Source organism: Apiospora marii (genome assembly GCF_038362585.1).
Source record: "Apiospora marii strain CBS 49790 chromosome Unknown utg000004l_segment0_segment0, whole genome shotgun sequence".
Lineage (NCBI taxonomy): Eukaryota > Fungi > Ascomycota > Sordariomycetes > Amphisphaeriales > Apiosporaceae > Apiospora > Apiospora marii.
This window is the reverse complement of record NW_027117375.1, coordinates 546178-570608: the sequence shown is the minus strand read 5'-3', so window position 1 is coordinate 570608 and position 24431 is coordinate 546178. Positions and strand designations below refer to the sequence as shown.

General features: G+C 54.2%; 7 protein-coding genes across 7 annotated transcripts; 5 read left to right on the top strand and 2 right to left on the bottom strand.

Moving 5' to 3' along the window:
- Window positions 1–595: 595 nt before the first annotated feature.
- PG985_006118 (PX domain-containing protein) lies at window positions 596–2749 on the top strand (the record flags this gene model as incomplete). Its single annotated transcript, XM_066825887.1, has 3 exons — window positions 596–705; window positions 839–2582; window positions 2654–2749. 3 exons carry the CDS (start codon window positions 596–598, stop codon window positions 2747–2749), a joined length of 1950 nt encoding a protein of 649 aa, XP_066685494.1.
- A 308-nt stretch (window positions 2750–3057) lies between these two features.
- On the bottom strand, window positions 3058–4443 carry PG985_006117 (uncharacterized protein; the record flags this gene model as incomplete). The annotated part of the gene is made up of 2 exons (XM_066825886.1): window positions 3058–3116; window positions 3222–4443. The coding sequence occupies 2 exons, from the start codon at window positions 4441–4443 to the stop codon at window positions 3058–3060; spliced, it is 1281 nt and encodes a 426-aa protein (XP_066685493.1).
- Window positions 4444–5510: 1067 nt separating this feature from the next.
- On the bottom strand, window positions 5511–6799 carry PG985_006116 (uncharacterized protein; the record flags this gene model as incomplete). Its single annotated transcript, XM_066825885.1, has 3 exons — window positions 5511–5562; window positions 5616–5806; window positions 5870–6799. The coding sequence occupies 3 exons, from the start codon at window positions 6797–6799 to the stop codon at window positions 5511–5513; spliced, it is 1173 nt and encodes a 390-aa protein (XP_066685492.1).
- A 4249-nt stretch (window positions 6800–11048) lies between these two features.
- PG985_006115 (uncharacterized protein) lies at window positions 11049–12467 on the top strand (the record flags this gene model as incomplete). Its single annotated transcript, XM_066825884.1, has 4 exons — window positions 11049–11079; window positions 11145–11271; window positions 11338–11873; window positions 11932–12467. The coding sequence occupies 4 exons, from the start codon at window positions 11049–11051 to the stop codon at window positions 12465–12467; spliced, it is 1230 nt and encodes a 409-aa protein (XP_066685491.1).
- Window positions 12468–13880: 1413 nt separating this feature from the next.
- PG985_006114 (uncharacterized protein) lies at window positions 13881–15370 on the top strand (the record flags this gene model as incomplete). Its single annotated transcript, XM_066825883.1, has 3 exons — window positions 13881–14254; window positions 14324–14664; window positions 14736–15370. The coding sequence occupies 3 exons, from the start codon at window positions 13881–13883 to the stop codon at window positions 15368–15370; spliced, it is 1350 nt and encodes a 449-aa protein (XP_066685490.1).
- An 886-nt stretch (window positions 15371–16256) lies between these two features.
- On the top strand, window positions 16257–19232 carry PG985_006113 (Pep3/Vps18/deep orange family-domain-containing protein; the record flags this gene model as incomplete). Its single annotated transcript, XM_066825882.1, has 2 exons — window positions 16257–19069; window positions 19148–19232. 2 exons carry the CDS (start codon window positions 16257–16259, stop codon window positions 19230–19232), a joined length of 2898 nt encoding a protein of 965 aa, XP_066685489.1.
- A 1033-nt stretch (window positions 19233–20265) lies between these two features.
- PG985_006112 (uncharacterized protein) lies at window positions 20266–21354 on the top strand (the record flags this gene model as incomplete). Its single annotated transcript, XM_066825881.1, has 2 exons — window positions 20266–20430; window positions 20488–21354. 2 exons carry the CDS (start codon window positions 20266–20268, stop codon window positions 21352–21354), a joined length of 1032 nt encoding a protein of 343 aa, XP_066685488.1.
- Between the last annotated feature and the right edge of the window lie 3077 nt (window positions 21355–24431).

Here is a 24431-nt window from a genome sequence, read left to right as displayed (position 1 = left end):
CCTCCTCCAAGCAAAGCAAAAGCACGGACCTGACAGTGCTTCGTCATCGGTCTCGATCAGTTTAGCAGGCGCTTGCTTTCCAAGGCTAGGTTAAGTAACTGACTGGACCTAGGCGGCCCTCAGTCAAGGCACCTGGTTTCCTGTTGTGTGCAGGCTGATCCCTCCACGAGCATCTACACCTTTGTTGTCGCACGCTATATTCCCTTCTGCATTGAAACCCCAGCTATCCTTCTACCGTATAGTCCGCTGTCGCCCACGAAGACAATGACAACAAGGCATTGCTTTCACTAGATTCGTGAAGCTCCGTGTTAGGCGACACAATCATTCGTCGCTCACAGCCATCTCCTCCCCCCCACCTTACTTCGCCTGCGGTCTGAGGTCTGAGGCCTGATTGCTGAGTATCGTTGTTGAGATTGTCGCCGTCGCCGTCGCCGTCGCCGTCGCTCTTGAATCTGCGATTCTTGCCCAGAGCAATTGCAACGAGCATCAACCCGATAGTCACAATAAAAACACCGAGTCACGCTGCGGACTGTCATTGATTGTCGACTCACCAATCGCATTGTTTGTCTGCACGCTGCGCAGCAACAAGGTCAAGATGTGGAACGACGAGGAGGACAACAACCCATATGGGACAAGCTTTGACCGGCGGGATTCGGTGACCTCGTCTTCTATCAATGCTGCCTCCCCAAGCTCTCGCGATTGTAAGTCCATATTTGTGGCATTACTTGGAAGGCAGCTGCACCACCTTCGTTGCCTGATGCGTCCCTCTATCCGTCATGTCCGACCTCAAGAACGACTCCCAGGCCGGGGTCCAGTGGGATGACATTCCTCTGGACAGCCCTCCCTCGCCCCCGAATGAAGCTGATCTTGAATGGTTCTTTGCAGTCAACCCACGCTTCACCGAGCCCCAGACACCCTCCACTACCAGTGAGGAGGCACCGCCCCCTCCGCGATCGTATGGCCAGGAAGTAAGCGATGCCGATAGTGACGACGAGTATGCCGCGCAGGCACGGGCTCAGGTTCCCCGGCGCAAGCCTGGTGGATACAGCAGTCGCATCGAGCAGATCATCTACGAGAACCCCGAGCTTCCCATCATGATTACAGATGCCGGCAAGAGCGCGGAAAGCGGCGGTCGATATATTGTCTACACGATCCGTACTGGCGACCTCGAGGTTCGCCGCCGATACTCCGAGTTCGCCTCACTGCGGGATGCACTCACTAGGCTTCACCCCACGCTCATCATCCCCCCGATACCCGAGAAACACACCATGGCAGACTACGCCGCAAACCCGACCAATGCCAAGCAAGACCAACAGATAATCGACTTGAGAAAGCGCATGTTGGCGGTATTCCTCAATCGCTGCCGGAAGATGGACGACGTACTGAGCGATGGTGTCTGGTGGAGATTCCTGGATCCTAATGTTAGCTGGAACGAAGTCCTCCAAAGCCATCCCGTAGCCTCTGTTCCCAAGTCTATTCTCAAGGCGCCCCCGCTGGACACTGCCAACCCAACCGAGGCGCACTCTCATCTTCCGATTCCGGCTACTTCCTCTAAGCTGAAGGGCGCATCGGCCTCTGGCCCTCCCGCGACCTTTGACAGCCCTAGCGCCACGACCGGGCCTCAGATCCTCCAGCGATTCCCACCTGATACCCATAGCCTCAGCGAACAGGAGCTGGACCCTTACTTCAATGGCTTCGAGTCGTCGATCAAGGACATGGAGCATCTCCTAATGGGCTCGATGGAAAAGGTCAACCGTCGCACACTGAGTCACTTGACGGCACTGTCTGGAGACATGTCCGATCTGGGCGCCAAGTACAACGCTTTCGCCCTTTCGGAGCAGGACCCTTCGCTGGCTGCCGCTATCGAGCGTGTTGGCCAGGCTGCCGACTCGTCGTACATTGCGACAGAAGAGCTGGCCGGTTCCTTGGGTGCCAGCTTCGCCGAGCCCATGCGCGAGAACGCTCAATTTGCCGGCGTTATCCGGAACGTTCTTCGATATCGGACCCTGAAGAGAGTGCAACAGGAGATGACCAATGATGAACTCATAAAAAAGCGCCAGCTCCTCGAGCAACTTGAACGAAGCGAGGCCGAAGCCCGGAGGATTGAGCAGTATCTCAGCAGCAGCCAGCAGATTGGTAGCGCACAACAACAGCACCAGCCACCCCGAAGATCGTCGAGTATGAGGGAGAACTCCACGCAACAGCATCATAGAGAGAGCAGTGGCGAGGACACGGCTTCCATCGATTCCGACTTCCCCCCTACGCACGGCGATTTCTCCTCGGCGCCTTCGGCACGAGTCGGAGCCCCTGAGCGTTCACCGCCGAGCCACAAGAAAATGCCCAGTGGCAACTCCATTACTAACAAGATCTTTGGTCCAATCCGACATGCTGTGCAAGGTGTGGTGGATGTGGATCCTGAGCGGACCAGGCGTGATACCATGGGGAAGACTCATGAGAGCATTGAGCACCTCGAGCAGGCCCAGGTTGCTGCTGCCCAGGACGTGAAAGACGCGAGTGGAAGCATCTTGAAGGATCTCAAGAGATTCCAAGGGGAGAAAGAAGAGGATCTGCGACGGTACATGGTGAGTTTTGACCTGCATTCTTGTCCAATCCGATATGCGTGTGTCGGTCTAGTCTAACGAATTTCGTACAGCTTGCGTATGCGAAAAGCCAGATCGAATGGGCACGGAAGAACAAAGAGGCCTGGGAGGAAGCCAAGGCCGAGATCCAAAAGATCGAGGAAACCTGAATACCATGTGCAGGGACTCGCTCGATGGTCGCACTAACGAATAGGTCATTCTAGCACGACCAAAGTCGGGTTGATAGGCGCCCTTACGGACATGGCGTTTTAGAGATGCGCATTACACTGATGTGTTATAGTACTGTATATCCTCCCAAGGAGGAGGATGTTTAATACACTTGATCATACCCTGTCTATTATGATGATGCTCTTGACGCTCACGGGGTTTTGTTTAATTCATACAACGAGTATCGTACAGTTTTTACTGCTTGTTTTCTTACTCTTTCAAATCGAAGGCAAGGATATCTAAGCAGTGCTCATTGTATCCAGCGTAACATGTCCTTGCATTCTACGTGGGGTAGATCATGTTCGACATCTGCAGACAGGAGGTGGTTAGTCGCGACTTTCATTGTTCACTCAGATGATAGGGGCAGGGATTCCCCCCTCCTTCTTTTCTTCGTCCGCCATATATACAACTTACGGTTCCAGAATCCCTCGTCCTTGGGCGCGCTCATGGCGTTGCTCCGCATGACCTTCTCCTCGTACTCCTGCCGGCTCTTGACGGCGTAGTGGTGCAGGCTGAGGCGGTCGCGCGTGATGGGCTGCCGGAAGGCAAAGTGCGCGACGGCGTCGCCGTGCTCGCCCAATGTGACCTGCTGCGGCGGCGTCAGGGCGAACTTGTGCGGGTTGATGGGCCGCTCGTAGTCGCGCACCCGCACGATGGACTTGATGTGCTTGTTGTCCGAGCCCTCGCCCCGGTGCGCCGGGTCGTCGTAGATGCACTCCGTGTACGCCGCCCGCACCGACTCGGCGCGCGTCAGGCGCCCGTTGGAGGTGTGCATCTGCCAGTTGACGCCCAGGGCACCGACGTGCGGGAGGGGCTCTAGCTCGCGGAGGATGGATTCGAGGGTTTCCTTTTCGTTGTTTGCTTTGGTGGTTCCGTTCCGGGTGCTGCTGCTACTACCAGTGCTGCCGATTTGCTTTGACGAGGAAGAAGAAAAAGGCCAAAGGGAAGACAGCAGCGACGACGATGCCGGCTTGGCGGGAAGCGGCGGTGGCGGCGGTGAGGCCCCCAGGACGTCGAGGAACTCGTCGGCGTCGATGAAGGCCATCCAGGTGTGGTTGGCGCCCCAGACGTGGACGCAGTCGTTGTAGATCTTGTGCTGCATGTCGTGGACGCGCGCCGACTCGTCGTAGTAGACAAACGTCAGCGCCTCGGCGGGCACGCCGTACGCGCCGTCGGCCCCGAGCGACGACAGCGGCGGCCGCGACCCATCGTCCATGACGTAGAAGCGCCGGACGCCGATGTTGTAGTAGTGGTGCTGCAGGAACTCGGGCAGGTCCGGGCCTTGGTCCCGGACGGCGAGGCAGATGGCTACGTACTCATCTCGTAGCGGTGGTGGTTGTGTGTCCGGATCTGCGTTCGCCGACGACGCCGTAGAAAGGGCACTACTGCTGGCATTATCATCATCGCCACCACTGCTGCCGGCTCCGTGATAACGATGGTCTGATATTATCTTCACCGTGGAAGATGCTGGACGGCTCGCCGCCGCGATGGTGGAGTAGTAGGTGTTGCCGTATAGGGTCAGCGCCGGTATCAAGATGAGCACGAGCGCGCAGATGGCACCGACGAGCCCACACCTCGTCGCGTGTCTTGCCAGGAGCGGCCTGGGCGGCGAAGACAAGAGTGAGTATACCGCCATCTATGGTTCCAGTAGAGTACGAACAGACTAGGCCTTGGGGAGAAAAGTGCGTTGAGGTGATTCGCTTCTCGGCGGCGGATTTACAGGTGGACAATGTTTGACGACCGAGGTAGCTGGCGACGAAACAAGGGGCGAAGGGATCGACAGCTGGCGAAGGGATACGCGATAATATTTGGTGGTTATTAGTTGAAACTGATGTCTCTAAGACGTCGAATTATGGAAAAGCATTCCGAGCAAGCTTCGGAATGTATAGAAGAAGATCGTGCAGGCTTCACATCCAAACCCCCTTCTTAGTGAAGTAATGTCATATTCCATTCCTCAAAGAGACATCACGGAAGTCGTTCGTTGAGCATCCCGAGATACATGGCCTAGGCTGGGCGAGTATGTGGTCCCACGCTTGCTTGGCAGTCCTATAACGGCACATCTAACGATCCCCGTTTGCAGGGGGCTCAAGGGAGATACAGAGTAAGTAGTATCCCGCGACACGAGGCTGTGTAGAGGAGAGTCGTGGGTCGTCTCGACTAAAGGCTAGGAGTCGAATCTGACATGACCCAGCCCTTGGCACCACCCAGCGAGCTCGGATACCTCCTGGCACGGGGAAGTAAGTAAAACGACCATGTAGTATTATCTACGGCGGCTCACCCCGCCAGCCAGCTCCGCTCAGTCTTTTGCGGGTCACGTTGGGGAGCACCCGCCGCGAGATCATGGGAATCGTAATGATCTGAAACCCAGGGTTTGTGGAATCTTTTGGATAATGAAAATTTCGGGATGAACCCTTTGTTGGACAGACCAAACGCCCACCATGCCAGGCCAGGCCAAGCCTGCGAGCCTAGAGTCACGGCCCTCTCCTGTAGTTGGGCAGACCTCTTCTCTTTTGTCGCCTGTCAGGGTACTTCTAGAACCTTGTCGCTGTAATGACCCAAACGCCCAAGTGACTGTTATACATCTCTGCGCACCATACATGTATGGATTTTGATCCTCAAAATGCAGTATAGGTCGCTATGCTCCGAACCCTTCCTCAAACTCCGTGTCACGTCCAAAAAAGCAAACCCCGTTCCCTTCCCGTTTTAGGCTTTACCGCCTCCGTTGGCCTTATGCTGGAGCATCACGATCGAGTACCTGGATAGTGTTAGTCTGGTGATTCGAGATGCCTGTAGAGCGGAACTACTTACGCAACGATGCCTCCTACGGCAACCATGACACCTATGACCGACATGTCGCCGACCCCACGCCCAGAAGTAGCCCAGCCGAGCGCGACAATCGTGCAAGTCTTGAGGTGCCCAACAACGGTGCTAGACACTGGACCGGTCTTCGCAATAATAAAGAATTGGGAGATGTTGATCAGAGACGCAAAGGCGCCGGACTGGATTACTCGTTAGCCATGTGTGTACATCAGGGGCGCGATTTCAAAGGGGGGCTGATTTACCATTAATATCATGACCCACCGGCTGACCGGCACTTCTGTCCAGGTGGGGAAGGTGTCGACAAAGGGGATGACGTAGAGCAACAGGAAGGCAGATACCGGAGCCTGGTTGAAGAGCAGCTGCATGCTTGTCATTTGCAGCTTTCGGTGATAGCTCGAGATCCAGACGGTATACAAGGACGATGCGAAAATGCCACAGAATGCAAAGATGACACCCAGACCAGACGTGGTCTTCACATTGGCATCCTTTGTTGGAAGCGAGTCGTAGTACGAGACCATGCCCACGCCCAAGCACGCGGGAATGAGGGCCAGAATGGCGTTGCGAGGCAGAGTGGCCTTGTAGAGCACAAAGTTCATCAGTGCGACCGTAGGAGTCAGCATGATGCGCGCGACCTGGTAAAAAGTGACGCTGGAGAATGCCAGAGACAGGTTTGGCAGGATGACGTTCAATGCCATGGCGACACAGAGGGGCAGGATCTCGCGTATGGTGGTCCTGCGCGGCGCGAAAAAGGCCAGCTGCGGCCGCGACAGGATAAACAACGTGAGAAAGGTGATGAAGAAGTGGAATGCAGCGAAGCTGAGTTGCACGAGCTTCAGGGAGGGATCGGAGAAGATGGCCTTGTTGGTGAAGACGATGCCAATGGTGGCCAGAGTATTCACCACCATCCATATTATGGCCGTGGTCATGCCGCCGCTCTTCTTGGACGGCGCCTCTGGGGGCTGTGAGTGCATTTGCTGGCCGTCGTCCTCATTTTTGCCCAGCAGGCCGTCGTTTTCCCGGGTGTTCTGAGCTTCGGCGTCGTCTACAGCGGTGTGCTGAGAAATGCGATCTTGATCGCCTCCATCAAAGCTGCTGTACTTTTCGTTCTCCCCTTCGGTCGACAACGAAGCGACAGATGCCGGCCCGGCGGTGTGGGCGTTGCCGGGTGCCATGATGGGTTGCCGTTTAATGATGCTGTTGCAGGCTGAAGTGAGACAGAAGGGAAAGAGAAAACGAAATTATGGCTGTTCTGAAGTGGTGGCAGCTAGCTGACTCGGCGGGCCGCGCGCTGAAGTTCCAGGTTGTCGGGTTTGGTGTGTGGGAGCTATGTACGGATTTAGGATTTCGGAAGTTCAAGGGCCTCCCCAGATGAAGTGATGCACTAGGCTGACAGTATGGTATGGCCGGGTCTGGTCTGGTCTTTGGTCGTAGGCGGATGGAGTCTGGGTGACGTGACGTGACGGGCGACAGGGTGTGGGCGACAGCACAGGATGGATGGAAGCGAAATGGAGTTAAAAAAGAAGTGATGTGCCGTGCCGCCAGCGAAGACAGCGAGGATCAGTTGGCCTGTTTAAGGATGGGATAGATAGGACGGGATGGGGTGGAGTGGGCAGCAAGGAATGCGAGGGGAGAGTAGTTAATTGCGATTACGAGTAATCAAATTTCCGAATGTCCTCCCGGTCTGGTTGGCTCTCGATGTTTGGTTCGCGATGTGCTTGTTCGGCCTACTTGTACTACGAATGAATGCAAGCTGAGTGCGAGTGGTAGGGAGTGGAGGGCGGCTTCTGCAGGGTTCGTCGCTGGTTGTCTCAATCTGGTGCCTGGCCTTAACTGGTGGAGTCGACAGGAGCGGGTTGCATCTGGAAGCACGCTTCGATTTCTTCTCTGGCCCGCCCCCCGGGATGTTGCGCTTCGCCTGGGCAGCGAACAGGCGATCGTAGCCTGGAGGAACTAAAGGTGAACGGCTTAAACGGCACGGCAGAAACGACACTGCGGAGGATCTGGCAAGCAGGCTGTGTCAAGAAACGTTTCCAGAGACTGCTTAGACTGGAGCACAAGACTGGAGCTGGAGATAAAGTGGGCAAGGGGGAGGAAGGAGAACTGCTGGCTACCAAAGGAGCTTCCTCATGTTGGGCTTCTTGGCTTCCAATGCAGGCGGGCACTTGAATCAATTATAGCATTACATCAATCAATGATGATTGATACTTGCTACCCATGAGTAAGTAGGTACTTTTCTGCAGGCCATACATGCAATGCACATGCAGCTGGCATGGCATGTGGCTTGCCGAAAATCGCAATATTGAAGGCCAGGCCAGGCCAGGCTGCCAGTGTTTGGTATGAACGTCCCATAGGTATTGTAGACTCAATCTTGTTTATCCAAGTACTCTAGCGCTTCCTGGCTGGGTAGGATTCAACATTGAAGACCGTGTGGTCTCTATCTGCGTGCAACAACTACCTAAGATACACACCTACAGTACATTCAAGAACGTGGGGTATTGGCCTAAATCCTGCCGAACGACTCACGGTTATTAATAGTTTAATGAGGTGAGAATCGTACACACCTTGCCTTGCCTCGTCTGTCATCACCTCCCGAGACCAACTGCGCCCGTCTATGGGCTTCCAATTGGTTGTTGGTGGTAGGTATTGCGTCAGGTAGGCATATACAGTACGTGCGTACATGCACATACGCATGCCCGGGTCGCTAGTGGTGGCAGTAGCAGTAGCCTATTATAGTAGGTGCGCGTACTTAACTGTAGAGTATTGGTACAGCCTCTCAAGGTTCACACCAGACACTTCTGGTGCTAGCGCGTACTGGTGCACCCACGTTGGGCGGTGCAGCATCTAAGCTGCATGTCCAACATCATCTTCACGAAGACGTGAAAGATGGGTATCTGTGTTGCAAGTCGCAGCATGGCGTTAGCGACTGCACTGCGAGGACTGCTTTGCGCAAACCCTGCGGTCGTAGAACCCGAGCCTCCCGAAGCACCAGTCGTGGAGATTAGTATTTTGTGGAATGACCCAGAGTTACAGCACGTTTTGATCTGGGAAAATGATAGAAACCAAACCACCAGATAGCCAGACCAAAACACGAGTCTCGTGTCGGGAGCGGTGATGGGGTCATGGGAACAAGGCTATCTTGGCAGTAATACGATACACGCTCCCCCCAATTTGCGACCAAGGCAAAATATGCCCACCGCATGTATGTACAGCATACTTTCATCTCACCTCGTGGGCTGTACCGCGTAGCTTACTATAGAGCCTCTCACGTCAGAGCTGAAAATATGGATTACACGAGCTGATGTCCGATTGATACTACTACAACGCTCCGGGAAGCACCGTGTTTTCAACAATTCGCAGGTTTGGGCCGTATGAGGTAGCTGAGCTCTATCGAGTAACCACCGTCAGTTAGTCCATGCACGTTTCGCATCTTTTCTTTCTCGCCCACTTTAGATTCAGATAAACTATACCCTCCAACATGCTCTTCGAGATCTCCCAAACTGCCCCTCCTACCCTCCGGTGCCCTCTGCGCGGCACCCTTCCCGTATGGTGTACTTAGAAGGCAGAGCCCCATAGATGTCGGCACCGCTTGTCCGAGTCGCCTACCCCCACGTAGCATCACATATCACCAGCTGGGCTTGGCATGGTGAATGTCTCTGTCTCTGAGCCCCCCTGCCAAGCTAATCGGCGGGTACTGCATCGCAGCCAAGACATCAACATGTCTTCCTTCGCTTCAAGAGTCGATCAATGCGACTCTCCAAGCCCTAGACACCGTCGAAGAGAGGATCACTATACAGGGTGATGCAACAAAGGGGCACAGGGCAGAACACAGGGGCACAGGTGGTGGTATGAACATGAGGTAGCCTAAACACACTAGAGATCAATGTAGGACCTTTCGGGGCATATGTATCGATAGCCGATGCATCAATCGGTCGTAGCCGGTGGTACTAGCAGCCCAGTAGCGTCCCTCTCGTGTCTGCGAGATGGCAGGATGGAGACATTGGAGACTTGCCCGGCTATACCTTATTACCTACGCACGCTCTAGGAGTCTAGTACCGCATACTTACGAGGCTTACCAAATTAGACTGTTATGGAATTGCGAACAGGCCAGACGGGTTTCGACCATCAGTTCATCTATCCACGCCGCGGACGGACTTCATACTCTTGTAGGGTCTTTTCACTCACCCGTGTGGGGTGGCTGGCTCGAGTTGGCCTCAAAGTTCTGCCAACAGGTCCAGAGAGCCAGAGGGGTTTCCCAGGGCGGCCGGGGCAATACCTTCCTTGTGTGGGAATCGACAAGTAAAATTGCAAAATCAGGCCTGTTGCCTGCTTTTTGCTGTGCGACAGCTGAAGGATGAAAGATGGTGCTTGCCGTTTCCCATTCGAGACTGCGTGTGTTCGTACAACGTTGCTGCCGCTGACTTTGCCTGGTACATATTCAATGGTCGGGGCAGGGGTTGCTGTTCCTGACTCAGCAAGTGAACACAACACATAATAGGTAGCCTACCTATGCCTACCTACCTCACTCATTTCCCAATCTCCCGTGTCTAGGTGATAAGTCTGACCTACCTCAACTCAATCTAGTGTCTATAAACAACTGCATCTACCGCTGCTACTATCAATCAAAGTTCCTAGCTGCACGCCTGTTGCTACCTGCACAATCCGGGGTCCACCCTAGCGCGTCGTCAAATCCTCCCCCCTCCAGCCGTTGCTGTATGCAATTGCAATTGCTGCGCAACAACGCCAAACCTCCAGCCGAAAAAAAGGAACCTTTGCGCGAGGTGAGTCGAGACAAAAAGAAAGACCCGTTCATGCCTGTCATCCTGACCTCCTTTCCCATATCCTACAACCGCAAATTACCTAAGGGGGCATGCTTATCTTGGACTTCTTACTAAGAATACCAACTTCCAGCGCACCGCACCCCGTGAGGTAGTCTGACCTCGCTCGTACCAGACCAGACCAGACATCCATCCCTTCCAGTTACAACAACCCTTGTTGCTCGCAGGGCTCAGCCAAAACCAGCCGGTAAGACAGCTTTTTCTCCTCTCTGATGCCGTCGTATCATCACAGATTACCTATGCACCCAAGCATTCCCGGCACCCACCGCTTGTAGTGGGGATGGATACTTTCAGTGAATATTACTAGGCATAACCACCAGTAATAAGACACCGCCCTCACCGGGGAGTTGTATTCACTCCCTTGATCAGCAGCAGCTTGGCATTGGGATATCTGTCCGCGGCGGAATTGAGGGGCCCTTTTCAACCACGATATTTCCTTCCCTTCTTCGCATTGCCAACCATAGTTTTAGACACCGCCCACCCTCACCCCTTCTCAAAGCTTGGCTTCCTTTCTTTTCAGCACGGCTTCTCATTCTCGCAAAGCTTTTCAGGACTCGATTTTCCTTGGCACAAACACCCACACAAGATGACTGGCAGTCAGAGTAACGGGCAAACCGGTAAGCTTTCCAGTCGGTGCTTGTTGTCCTTTGAGCTCTCGCTAACCACCCGCCTGACCCCTCAGCCAATGGGCGGCAATTCTTCGAGGACTATGGTGTCTGGAAGGACGCGCCTGTTCTTACAGGCAGCACCAAGTTCGAGCCCCTTTCGGATACCAAGAACATTATGATCACCGGCGGCGCCGGTTTTATGTAAGTGGTTTGGCCTGTAGCAACGCACCGCATCCTTTAGTGCAACCGAGTTGACCCGGGAAACAGTGCTTGCTGGCTTGTCCGTCACCTTACTCTGACGTACCCCCATGCCTACAACATTGTCTCGTTCGACAAGCTGGACTACTGCTCGTCGCTGAACAACACCCGCATGCTCAATGACAAGCGGAACTTCACCTTCTACCATGGTGACATCACAAACCCTTCGGAGGTTTTGGATTGCATGGAGCGCCACAACATCGACACCGTGTTCCACTTTGCAGCACAATCTCATGTTGATCTGAGCTTCGGCAACTCCTATGGCTTCACTCACACCAATGTCTATGGCACCCACGTCATGCTTGAGAGCGCCAAGAAGATCGGCATTAAGAGATTCATTCACATATCCACTGATGAGGTGTATGGTGAGGTGAAGGATGACGACGACGACCTCTTGGAGACAAGTATCCTAGCACCGACCAACCCCTACGCGGCCAGCAAGGCGGCCGCCGAGATGCTGGTCAACTCGTACATGAAGAGCTTCAAGCTTCCCGTCATCATTGTACGGAGCAACAACGTATACGGGCCCCACCAATTTCCCGAGAGTAAGTTGCTGCAGCCCATGTGCACGCCTGGAAGACGACCTTGCTAAATTGATGGCAGAGATCATCCCCAAGTTCACCTGCTTGCTGAACCGCAAACGGCCCACGGTCCTGCATGGTGATGGCTCGCCCACACGAAGGTATCTCTTCGCCGGAGATGCAGCAGATGCGTTTGACACCATCCTTCACAAGGGTACGCTGGGCCACATCTACAATGTCGGCTCCTACGATGAGATTTCCAACATCCAGCTCTGTGGAATGCTCTTGAAAGAGTTGGGCATTGCCTCTGAGGATAAGGCCGAGTTTGACAAATGGGTCAAATACACACATGATCGCCCATTCAACGACCACCGATACGCGGTTGACGGCACCAAGCTCCGCCAGCTTGGGTGGGACCAGAAAACACCATTTGCCGAAGGTCTCAAGATCACGGTGGACTGGTACAGGCGATTTGGCGAGCAATGGTGGGGTGACATCAGCAAGGTTCTGAGCCCGTTCCCGATTGTTGTCGAGACCGAGGTGGTTTCCGACAAGGAGGAGATCTGCGATGAGCCCCAGTCGGCGAAGAAGAGAAAGGTCGAGGAGGTTCTCTCATAGAAGTCTCATGGCTGCTTGATGTATTTTCAAGCGTGTAGTATTATTTGGCGTTGCATTTGTGGTATGTAGCCAGGAGTTAGAGGGCGCCCTATAGGCCGTGGAGGCTTCGTCCGTCCGCAACGATCCGGTTGGTAGCATCTAGATCTCGCGCTACAGACGGCTGCATGACCTACAGAAAGAAAGAAAAGAAATTAGATATCCCTCGCAACATGATCCTTGAAAACAACGAGCACTCCGACTAATTGTGAACTGCGGACGTAAATGGTATGACGGATGGCTTCAAGATATCAACACGTCCAATCAGTCCCCTGGTGAGCTGAAAGCGAGAAAGGCCCACCCTTGTGTAGGGTGGAAACTCACTCGCCATGGAACTTCCCATTGATCGCAACGTCGCAGCATGCCAGTTTAGGAGAAGTGCATGCATCTTATTGGATGCCTGGCCGATGCATTTGCTAGTGAGGTTATGAATAGGAGAATCATATGCCACGTGCCGGGATCTGAGTCACGGGCCTGGTCAAGGACCGATCGATTGACTCGGGTCTTCTCAAACATAGCAGCCCAACTGAACCAGCTCAGCTGCAGGATCGCTTCCCCGCTCGCCGGGGCGATTTCACCCAAGCAAGCCTGGCCCAAGACAGCAGCAGCGCGATATGTACCTAGGGAGGGAGCGGCACAGCACTTAAGGTTACTTAGATGTAGACATCCAACAGGGATGGGTGGGCGTTCCGTGGCCTGGGAAAATTGTGCGGTTCCGCTGGATATCAGGTCTGGAACCCCGCGCGTAACTGAAGGATTCCGGACAGAAAACTGGCATGGCTTGGTAATGAGGAGCCGTATATAGGCACACACAGGTACGGAGACCAGTACGGAGACGACAGGGAACCATAGCGATTTGGGTCGTGTGGTGGAGTATATCGAACACATGCCGATAGGGCCCGGCTCCCTGGCACGCTTATTGACCTACACCTTGTCCGGCTCAGCATGTAGATTGGTTCAATGTTCCTGGCTACCAACCCAGATAGTCTTGGCTAACGGCAACCAGACCAGATGTGGGTGGCACCGATCTAATCCCGTTCTCCATGCTGTCCCGTTCAGAGACAGAGAGAAAAAATAACAAGCATCCAAATATTGGTAGGGTTCCAAGTATGTCCCTGCGCCTGACTGTTCTTCTTTCTTTGAAAATGGCTTAGCAAACGCCAAAGATTCGTCCACTTTTTGCCCGTCTTCGCAACCTCGTCCACGTTGCGCTACCTACCTACTTACTTATCTTGGGTACTCTACCCCGGACTCACCACAACCCAATCACACCGGCGCCCGACAAAAGTTCCGGACACCCCAAGTCGATTGTCATGGGGAAGAGGAGGAAATACAGAAGAAGCAGGTAGTGCCCAAGAGCGCGCAACAGTGTTAGGCATGGAATCGCAAGGGACACCTGGAGAAGCCGCTCCGCCGCACGTAGATATTATCGATTGCATTAACACCGACACCGAAGATGCCCCAGGCAACGGCCATGGTGATCTGCCGGATCTGGAAGGGGGCAGCATAACGTCCGAAGACGAGTCGAGCGACTTTTTAAGCAGCGGCGCGGCCAGCTCCCAAGCGCACGAGCTGGTTCGAAGCTTAGCAGAAGACGACAATGATGCCGAACAGACATCCGAGTACGGGCTGCCAATAGACCTGCTTTCGCTCCAGGCGCCAGCAGCTTTCCCTGCGTATTCCATATATCATGGGGGGAGACGGACATTCCACGAACACGAGGACGGAGACAACGAGGATGGCGCGACGCTGTGAGTAAATATTTTTTGAAATGGCCCGCTCGCTCACCCAAGCGCATGACTGAAAAGCCGTCGTTCAAGAAACTCTACCCGCTCCATCGCCTCGGCGGATATCGACTACGTCTGGGAGAACGGGCGGCGCTATTGCGGGGAGTATTACATGCCCAACGACCCCGCCGAACAGGAAAGACTCCTGCTGTTGCATACCGTCTACATGGGCATGTTCGACGGGGAGCTCACGACCGCGCCCCTCGACGATCCGACCCACATATTGGATGTTGGCGCTGGTACGGGGGAATGGGTCGAGGACATGGCCGATTTGTATAAGGATTGCGAGGTGACCGGGATCGACATCGCCAACGTGTTCCCGAAATCGGTCCATCCCAACGTGTTCTTTGAGATAGACGATGCCGAGATGCATTGTGAGTATCCCGTCTTTTGGGGCCCCCAAACCTACCATGAGGTTCTGGATTCCGACCACTGACACAGACAGGGGAACGACCCAATGACCATTATGACCTGGTGCATTTTCGGAACATGGTGGGAGCGTTCAGAGACTGGTCCGCCGTCTACAAACAAGCGTTCCGGGTCACCAAACCAGGTGGCTGGATTGAAGTGCTCGATCTGAACGAGTACGATGGTTTCGGCAACTTCTTTTCCAACTTCGAGCCATCATCAGTCATTCACAGGGCTGCCAGGGATGTCCTCCAGGGTTCCCTCCTATCTGGGAGGCCGCGGAACGTTGCGCACCTGGAACCGAGGCTGCTATACGATGCCGGTTTCGTCGATATCAGAGTCACCGATCACGCCCTGCCGTTGAGCCCCCGCGAAATGTCCACTGGCTACCTGTGCCTCCACAGCGTGACCGAGGGGATCGAGCCCACCAGCATGAGGCTTCTCACGAGGCACATGGGCTGGATGCCCGAGGAAGTCAGAAGGGTGTCGGAGGTGATACGGAGCGAGATGCTTTCCATCATCTACAACTACGAAAAAGCTAAAGGGTTTATTATCAAAATCAGGGTGATCACGGCTCGGAAACCCGAGACTACGCCGCGGCCGAGCCCTTGGACCGCCCGTCCCGAGTCGCAGACGTTAGAGGTGGATGAAGAGGTTCAACCGAGAGAATGAGCCTACATGGCCCGCAGCAGACGTGAGCTTGTGCTCTGCGCTTCCACAAACTGCTATCAAGGTCTACCAAAGAAACCAAATTCTGGACTGCTTCATTGGGCTGTCTAGGGCATGCCGCAAAGCCATCTACCTCAGTTGGCTGGCATTGAACGATATATTGAGTCGATCGAAAGGGAGTCTCTATGCTTCTTGTACCTTATTGCTTTGGTCTTTTTGGAAAATCCATGCAGCTTCTTGTATAGAGAGGGAAGATGTTGAGAGCTCATGAGGAACGATTGTTTCGGAATACCAACTATATACACCTGCACCTTTTACTTCCAATATATACCTACCTATACATATATGTAATTAGCTAAGATAACCGAGCATACTACACCCAAAATACCCGCTCAAGTCTAATCATTCTATGCTCAATGCATACTTACTTTGTGAATGATCTCGAACATGACTGCATTGGGTATGTAGATGGATAAACCGATTATCCAATTGGAAGACATAACGCCGATGGTGCTCAATCTGATCAGGAATCAAAAGCAACGTTAGAACGGGATGATGGTTGTTGTACGTACCTCTTACAGCCGACCTTAGCACGCTGTTAGCTACTGCCCAGGGTGCTGGGGTTAGGTGCTTAGGTACTTAACTACTTTGCTGGTTGGGTTGGAGCTCCAGGTAAGTAAGGGCACGTCACCGACACTCCTCTAGCTCCGTCCCCCCGACATAGCAAGCTGCAAGGCTGCGGTTTACCTCCAAGCGATCCCGGGACAACAATCTAGTGCAACGCGAAATCGATTGAGTACCCCGTCTTCTCAGTGCATTTTGATTGCCCAGCAGCCACGGCGCTGCTTTGGTTTACTTGCGGCTTGCAACATGAGCAGGTGAAGCAGCAATGGCGCTGGACGGATCAAATGGCTTCGCTGCCCCCGATGGCAGCGGCATGCTCTCCGAGTTGACCGGCGAGGGTGGTCTGCCCATCTTCGAGGTCGAGAGGGTCCAACTCCAATTTTCCATCGCCGCCGACTTCGTCGCAGCCCAGGTCGCCAACAACGTGCTGGTGCTGGCCCTGTCCAACGGCCGTATCCTGCGCATCGACCTCAACCGACCCGAGGACATCGACGATATCGACCTTCCCAAGAAGCCCTCCGAGGTGGGCGTCATCCGCCGCATGTTCCTCGACCCGACCGCCTCCCACCTACTCATATGCACCTCGCTAGGCGACAACTACTACCTGCATTCCCAGTCGCGCCAGCCCAGACCCCTGGGCCGGTTACGCGGCGTCTCAATTGAGTCGATAGCATGGAATCCCTCGCTTCCGACCGCCTCTACACGCGAGATCCTGCTGGGGGCGTCGGACGGAAACATATACGAGACCTTCATTGAGAGCACGAATGAGTTCTATCGTAAGGAAGAGAAATACCTCAAAGTCTTGCAAAAGCTGCCCGACGGCCCGGTCACTGGGTTGTGGGTGGACAACCTGGGCGGCAAGTCTGACATCAGGAGGGTTGTCATCAGCACACAGACTCGCCTGTTCCATCTGGTCGGCAGAGTCGGCCGGGGCCACCATGAGGGCAGCGGTTCCATCTATACAAAGCTATTCGACGCGGAGCAGCCCGTCATCCACGAGCTGTCCCGGAGCCCGACTGCCGCTCCTTCGGCGTTGGCCGTGACGCCCGACTCGCCCGACGTCAAGTCATACGATGATGTGGCGCCGGATCGGGCGTTCGCGTGGCTTTCGTCGCACGGTATATACCACGGCAAGCTCTTGACCGTACCTGCAGCCCCTGAACTCGGCAACAAAATCCTTGCCGAGTCCAAGCTGCTGCCTAGATCCCAAATCGTCTCGTCCAAGAGGGCCTCGGCGGAGCACATCGAAGCAGCCATACTGACACAGTGGCATATGGTCAGCCTCGTTGGGCGGCGCGTCGTGGCCAACAACCGGCTGACGGGCTCTACCGTGTACGACCAAATGATCCTCGAACAAGGTCAAAGGGCTCTAGGTCTTTATGTCGACCAGCAGAAGAACACATTCTGGCTGTTCACCGCGCAGGAAATCTTCGAGGTCGTGGTCCGCGACGAGGCCCGAGATATTTGGCGGATAATGTTGGAAAGGCAGAACTTCGACCTCGCTCTGCAACATGCCGGCACGCTGGCGCAGAAAGATGCAGTGGCCATCGCCTCGGGAGACTACTTGGCCTCCAAAGGCCTGTTCGTGGAGGCGGCTGGCGTGTACGGAAAGAGCAGCAAGCCATTCGAGGAGGTTGCTCTGACGTTCATCGACAATCAGCAGAATGACGCCCTTCGAAAGTACTTGGTCACAAAACTCAACACTTACAAGAAGACATCGACCATGCAGAGAATGATGATTGCTGCATGGCTTGTCGAGATCTTCATGGCCAAGCTGAATACTCTTGAAGATACCATTAAGACTGAGGCGGAGCTGGTTGAGAATCTTAATACCGACCAATCTCGAGAGCAACTTTCCTCTGTACGAGACGAGTTTCACGAATTTGTCAACAGACACAAGTCGGATCTGGATCGCAAGACTGTATATGACATGATTAGTAGTCATGCTCGCGAGGACGAGCTCCTTTTCTATGCGAACGCGGTCAATGACTATAACTATGTCCTGTCGTACTGGATTCAGCGGGAGCGTTGGACCGATGCCCTGGATGTTCTTAAGAAGCAGACGGATCCGGAAGTCTTCTACAGATACAGTAGTGTCTTAATGGCCCACGTAGGCCATGATCTGGTTGAGGTTCTGATGAGACACCCTGATCTGCAAACCCGCAAGATCATCCCGGCGCTTCTGGATTATAACCAGAACTTTTCAGGGCCACTCGCACACAACCAGGCTGTCCGCTACCTACTCTACGTAATCAATCAGCTCAACTCAACTGATGCCGCAGTCCACAACACCGTCATCTCCATCTACGCCTCTCACCCGAGTAAAGATGAGTCGAAACTACTCGAGTATCTCAAAGCACAGGGAGATGAGCCAGGGTTTGACCCAGACTTTGCCCTTCGTCTTTGCATCCAGCACAAGCGCACCTTGTCGTGTGTTCATATATACACCAACATGGGTCAATATGTGCAAGCAGTTGACTTGGCACTATCGCACGACGATATTGACAATGCATCGGACATTGCCGATCGCCCCATGTGGAATCCGGCCTTACGAAAGAAGCTCTGGCTCGCGGTAGCAAAGAAGGTAATCTCGCAGTCTAGCGGCATGAAGCCGGCGATCGAGTTTCTCAAGCGTTGTGATCTGCTCAAGATCGAGGACCTGATTCCGTTCTTCCCGGACTTTGTCGTCATCGACGACTTCAAAGAGGAGATTTGCAACGCACTCGAGGACTACAGTCGTAACATTGACGGACTCAAGAAAGAGATGGACGAAAGTTCACAGACAGCAGCGAACATCAAGGTAGACATTGCCGCGCTTGATCACCGCTATGCTATTGTCGAACCGGGGGAGAAGTGCTATGTCTGCAGCCTGCCGCTCCTAAGCCGGCAGTTCTTCGTGTTTCCGTGCCAGCACGCCTTCCACTCGGATTGTCTAGGCCGGAAAGTCCTGGAGCAAGCTGGTGTCGGTAAGAGCAAGCGCATCCGGGAGTGCCAGGTGAAGATCAGCAAAGGCCTTGTTAATGGCGCCGAGAAGGATGCTATGGTCGCAGAGCTTGATGCACTGGTTGCGTCTGCCTGGTGAGTTACTGAGCCGACCCCTGACTTTCAATTATGTGACGATGTGTACCCAACTCTTTTTGCTAACCATTCTCGCAGCATCCTATGTAGTGAGTACGCCATCAAGCGGATTGATGAGCCCTTCGTTGGCCCCAACGACAACAAGAACGAGTGGGCGCTGTGAGGTTTAGAGGTATGAAGGGTCTTCCAAGGGTGATTTACTATTTACTCCTACGTAACTGTAACTGTACATATGATGGTGGCATGCATACATACCTACATACATACACCTACCGCTACAAAAAGAAACCTGGAGGCGCAGCTCTGGCAGTATGGCCCGCTATGCGGCATTCGGCAGGGCAGAAACAGATACCCAATCATAATTGTGGGCTTGTCCGCCGCAGACTCTCTCGAACCCCTGCTCATTAGCGGAGGAGGTAACGGACGTGAGACATCTCGAAATACAACGTGCCTGTCTGATGAACCTTGAAAAATGACACGAGCGAAGGGCCCTCGGGCATCAGATCTGGCCAAGACCGTGTCTTAGACCCGACGTTCCCTTACAATTTCTCGACTTGCCTCTTATCTAACCTCATTTTATTTGCTGCCCCCTCTTCTGGTGAAAAGCATGCAACGACAGAACTCGTCCAAATTTCCCATGTGGAATGGAGCAACCTGAAGCAGTGCGGCAATGGGCTCCGGCGCGACGGTATACCCGTGGCGGCTACATCTCCCTCGGCAGCGGGCTCCTTCTTGTGGCCCCTTGCAATAGGAATCTGAGCTTATCTTTCTTGGCTCGAGAGATAGCTAGATCTGTGATGTGATTTCGGCCAACACGGCCCCTTCTGTGCTGCCCACTAATACGCTTATGGAGCTGGTGGCCATGGCATGGAACTCCTGACGATGGAGATGTCACAAATGGGAATGTCGGGAGATGGAGGTGCCAGAAACAGCAAGAGAACCACCCTGAGACGAGCCCTTCTCGTTTCTCTTTTATGTGTCGGTGCCTCCCCATCCGCGGCTCGCAATCCACGAGATGGTTTATGTTTCCTATTGTTCGGATCGTGTCTGGCCTCGTTATCTTTTCCTCTCTGGTCTAGCTTCCAACTCGTCGATTGTTTTGCTATCCTGATTCCTTTCCAGCCATACTCGCTCAACTCCTAGATATCTGCTTTCCCTGGCCCTCCTCAGTTTGATACCGAATACTTCTCTGTACTATGTATGTTGGCACTGGTCCGAAGTCGCCGACACTCCTTACTCACCATGGCCACGGCGGCCAGTCGCTGTCGTGGACATCCATCGCCGTCACCAAACCGGCGGTGCTGAAAGCCACGTGTCTATTGCTGGTGTTCTGGATAGTTGCCGGCCTATCCCGCTCACATGTAAGGTTTACTCACCCGGGCCCTGGTCGAAACTACTAACACTGCATCTCGGTCCAGGGCTACGAGTCATATGACTACAGTGTGGTTCGGTTGGCGAACCAGACAGCGTATAATGTCACCTGGGGCGAGAGCATCCCGGACGACGCCACGAGGAGGAAGAAAGCAGAGGAGGCACTGGCCAGGGTGACAAAGAAGCATACAGACAGAGTTGCCATCATCGTCGAGAACCGCCCCCTGCAGAACCTGGTCCCGACGATGCTGCATTTCCACTCAGTGCTGGGGCCGGAGTGGCCCATGATCTTCTATACAGTCCCCACCACGTCGGAGGCGCTCAACAAGTCCGCCCCCTTCTCCCGTGCGGTGGCTGAGGGGCACATCACCATCCGGCACCTGCCGCCCGAGTTCACCTTCGAGACGCACCACTCGGTCTCGCTCTTCCTGACGGGGCGATGGCTTTGGGAGGACCTGGCGCCGTACGCTAAGGTCATGATGTTCCAGAGCGACAGCATCATCTGCAGTGCGTCCGAGGCCCGGGCGGACGACTTCCTCGAGTACGACCTGGTTGGGGCGCCCATTGGCGAGCAGTGGGGCGCCGGCTACAACGGCGGGCTCTCGATTCGAAACCGGGCCCTGATGTTGGAGGTGCTGGACCGATACAGCTTCCAGGACGACATGGTGCCGCCCTACGAGGACCAGTGGTTCTACAAGAAGCTGCGAGAGCTCCCGCCGCGCGAGGACGGCAGCCCCGCGGTCCACCTGCCTGACGTCGGCACCGCCCGCCGTTTTGCCGTCGAGACCATCTACGGCGAGCGGCCCCTCGGCTACCACCAGCCCATGCGCTTCAACAAGGAGAAGAAGGACGAGATCCTGAGGTACTGCCCCGAGATCGGCATGATTACGGGAGCGGCGTTCTTCACGGATTAAGAGGAAGAAGAGAAACAGTGTTTTATTTACAGACCTTCGTGTATTCAGCGTTTTGGAAGAACCACAATAGAAACAAAAGAACGAAAGAAAGACAGCAAAAAGAAGCTACACAAACGTAACATTGTCGCACCTGATATAATGTGAGATCTCTACTGTAATCTCTAAAAGTACGCCTAGCACGTACGTTCTACGGTATGCCGGGGGTGGGTACCAAAAAACAAAAAACAAAAAACGAACGGCTCGGAGTTCTGAAGCCAAGCCGTCGAACGAGGATCGTCAGGACCTGACTCGGACAAGAGAGAAGCAGGAGAAGCCGGCGAGCGAGCGAGCTTGGGATGGCTAATTGGCCTTACCGAAAAGTTCGTCGTCGCACGTGGGCGTCAAGCAACGAATCAGTACGGGTGAACGAAGATGCGACACGGGCTAGAGAGTGGTAGAGTGCTCATCGCGTCGGGATCCATGCAGCAGCGGCAGCAACAGCCGTGCCAAAGCAAAGTCCCGTTGTTTCTCTTTCCCCCCCTTTTGATTTGGAATCACGATGATACTCTTGCTTGGTACGGACGGCACCGGATTGTCGCCAAAAAAGCAATTCTCGTCCCAACACCGACGGGAATGGACATGCGATATCTGCTCAGCACTGGTCTGAAGTTAAGTATATGGCGTCTCCGCCGCGCAGGCTACCCTGACTATACTGTCCGTTGGACTGTTGGAGGGAGGTAGCTATATAAGCCCTACATATTATAGCGTATAGAGACTATAAGCGTGTGCGCGGCCGACTTAACCTATAGTAGCAATAGAGAGGTGCAAGTGAGCCGGGAGGGGGACTCCCCGGATTTCCTGCCGTGTTACAGGCGATTGGACAGGAGAAAGCAAGGATGAGCCCGGCGCACGCAACGTCGAATGGACTGGAAGTGTCTCGCCCCCGGCACGCAAGTGCGACGTGAGGCACTTGGATGACTTGGCGACGAGATGGCATTTACCGTGACAGTCACGGATATAGTAAGTAGTGTAGTATGTATAGGGCAGCATACATATAATCATTTTGGTTCAGAGGATTGTGACCATGCGTATATATGCGTGTCGTGAGCAATATGGTATTTTTAGATCTCTTGCGGGGCGGTAGGATCACCTACCGATGCTGGTTGATTGGTGGTGGTGTTGTCGCTGCTTTGCTGTGAAGCAATCGCCCTATTTGACCACCTACCTATTTTACTACTTAACCAAAGCAGCCAAGTGCTGACCTGACCTGACCTGGCCTGACCGGACCCCCCTGCATGAACTTGCTGTCGGTTTAAGCCACGCTGGAGGGGGTCCTTTGCAGATCACTCTGGCCAGGTCGATTTTGAAACGAGCCGACGACGGGTGAGGCTGTGTGTCTGACGAAGGGGGAAAAGCAATTCGCTGGAAATGGGAAGGGGGGCCATATCGGGTCTCGCAGCAGCAGCTCTGATTAGTCGTGGCCCGTTGCTATTCATTTGCTTTAGGTTCCCACCGGACTACTACTACTACTACTACTGTGATACTTTTGGCAAATGGACTTGCTGGCTCTATTGGCTATCAGGAGAAGATGGCCTTCGAATTCAAAATCCACGATACGCGGCCAGGGGGCCCGGCATGGCGGTTGGGGGCGATTGGTCCTATTTCCGTACCTCGGCCGGATACATACAACGACGAGATATCGGACATGTTATTGCGTCACCCACACCTCGGCCCTGCAGCGTAAGTAAGTAAATTCAGCCTCCCCCCCCCTCTACGGAAAGTTGAGACGACGTTTCAGATTTTAGTCTAAGCACTCCCTAGTCCGCAATTGGTCGGCGGCAAGCCGAGAGCCCATCCTCGCATTAATCATAGCACGCATCTTAACGCGCTGACGGGGGGCTGGGGTCTAGTCCTAACGAGGCATCTTCCATGCTGGCCAGATTTTTGGTTGGCGGGCGCGAAGTTGAAGCTGGCAGCAGTCGTCGCAATGTGATGTGATGTCTTCGGATCGCCTTCTTCTGTCTGACTCGTCATCTGGCCATTTGAACTGAATAACGCGCGCGCGCTCGCCCGTCCACCCACAAGCGCAGGTCTCCTCCTTACATTAGCTCCAACAACCACAACAACAACAAGATATCTGATGTTGCCGTCGGAGATTTCCCTTGGGCTGTTGGACGGGTTTGGACTCCCCTGATACACGGTTGTTGCGGGGATATCAAAATGGATCGAGGATACTACCTACTACATACTACTTTGCAAACCCCAAACCAAACCCTCCCCCTCCCCCCCTGGACCCCATCGGATTGGCTAGTCGATTCTCGGCAGTCTTCGAGAAGCATCGTTTCCACCCCAACCCGCAGCAAATGCAAATCACCAGAAGAAGCTAAAACACCCTACGATAGGGAACACGGCCGCCCCCTTCTCACCTCCTACCCTCCTACCCCTGAGTCTTACTCAGACGCTACATTGCTTTGACAGATGTGTAGACGGGTGGGCTAACGACTGCACTGCGCACGAGTGGCCGCACTCACTGTGCTGTGCTGCCTTGAGGGGCGACCAGAGTGATGGATGGTGAACATGTCTCACACAGATGCAGTGATCCGTGGCTGTAGATTACACATTAAGTGGACACAGGCGCCTGCAAGTGGTAGTTGGTAGCCGACAGTCGACAACATGAGGTCAGTTCTGTGGTGGTTAATTACGGATTGGGATCCGAGATATGTATGGAGAATCCTGGACCGTGTGCGTAGGGCAAGGGAGATGGCAGGATGGAGCGGCTTCTGTCCAGCAAGTTGCTCCGCTGCCGATGAGATATCTATCGTACATGTAGAATGCTCGAGGCCGTGTAGCATTCATCTTCTTGCAGATTATCTATCAATGTACCAACCAAGGTGGCTTTGGCGGGTAAACTTTGACGTTTCCAACTTTGCAGGATGCCATCCCCTTTTTACCATCGGGGACACGTGAGATGACTGCTACGTACCTGCCTTGACCAGGCTTCGTCCTCCACCATCCAGCAACTTTATTCGCCTCGGGCTGATGCCATCTGGGGAGCAAGGCAATAGGGGGCGGAGATCTACAGGATTCCTAGCGTCCCC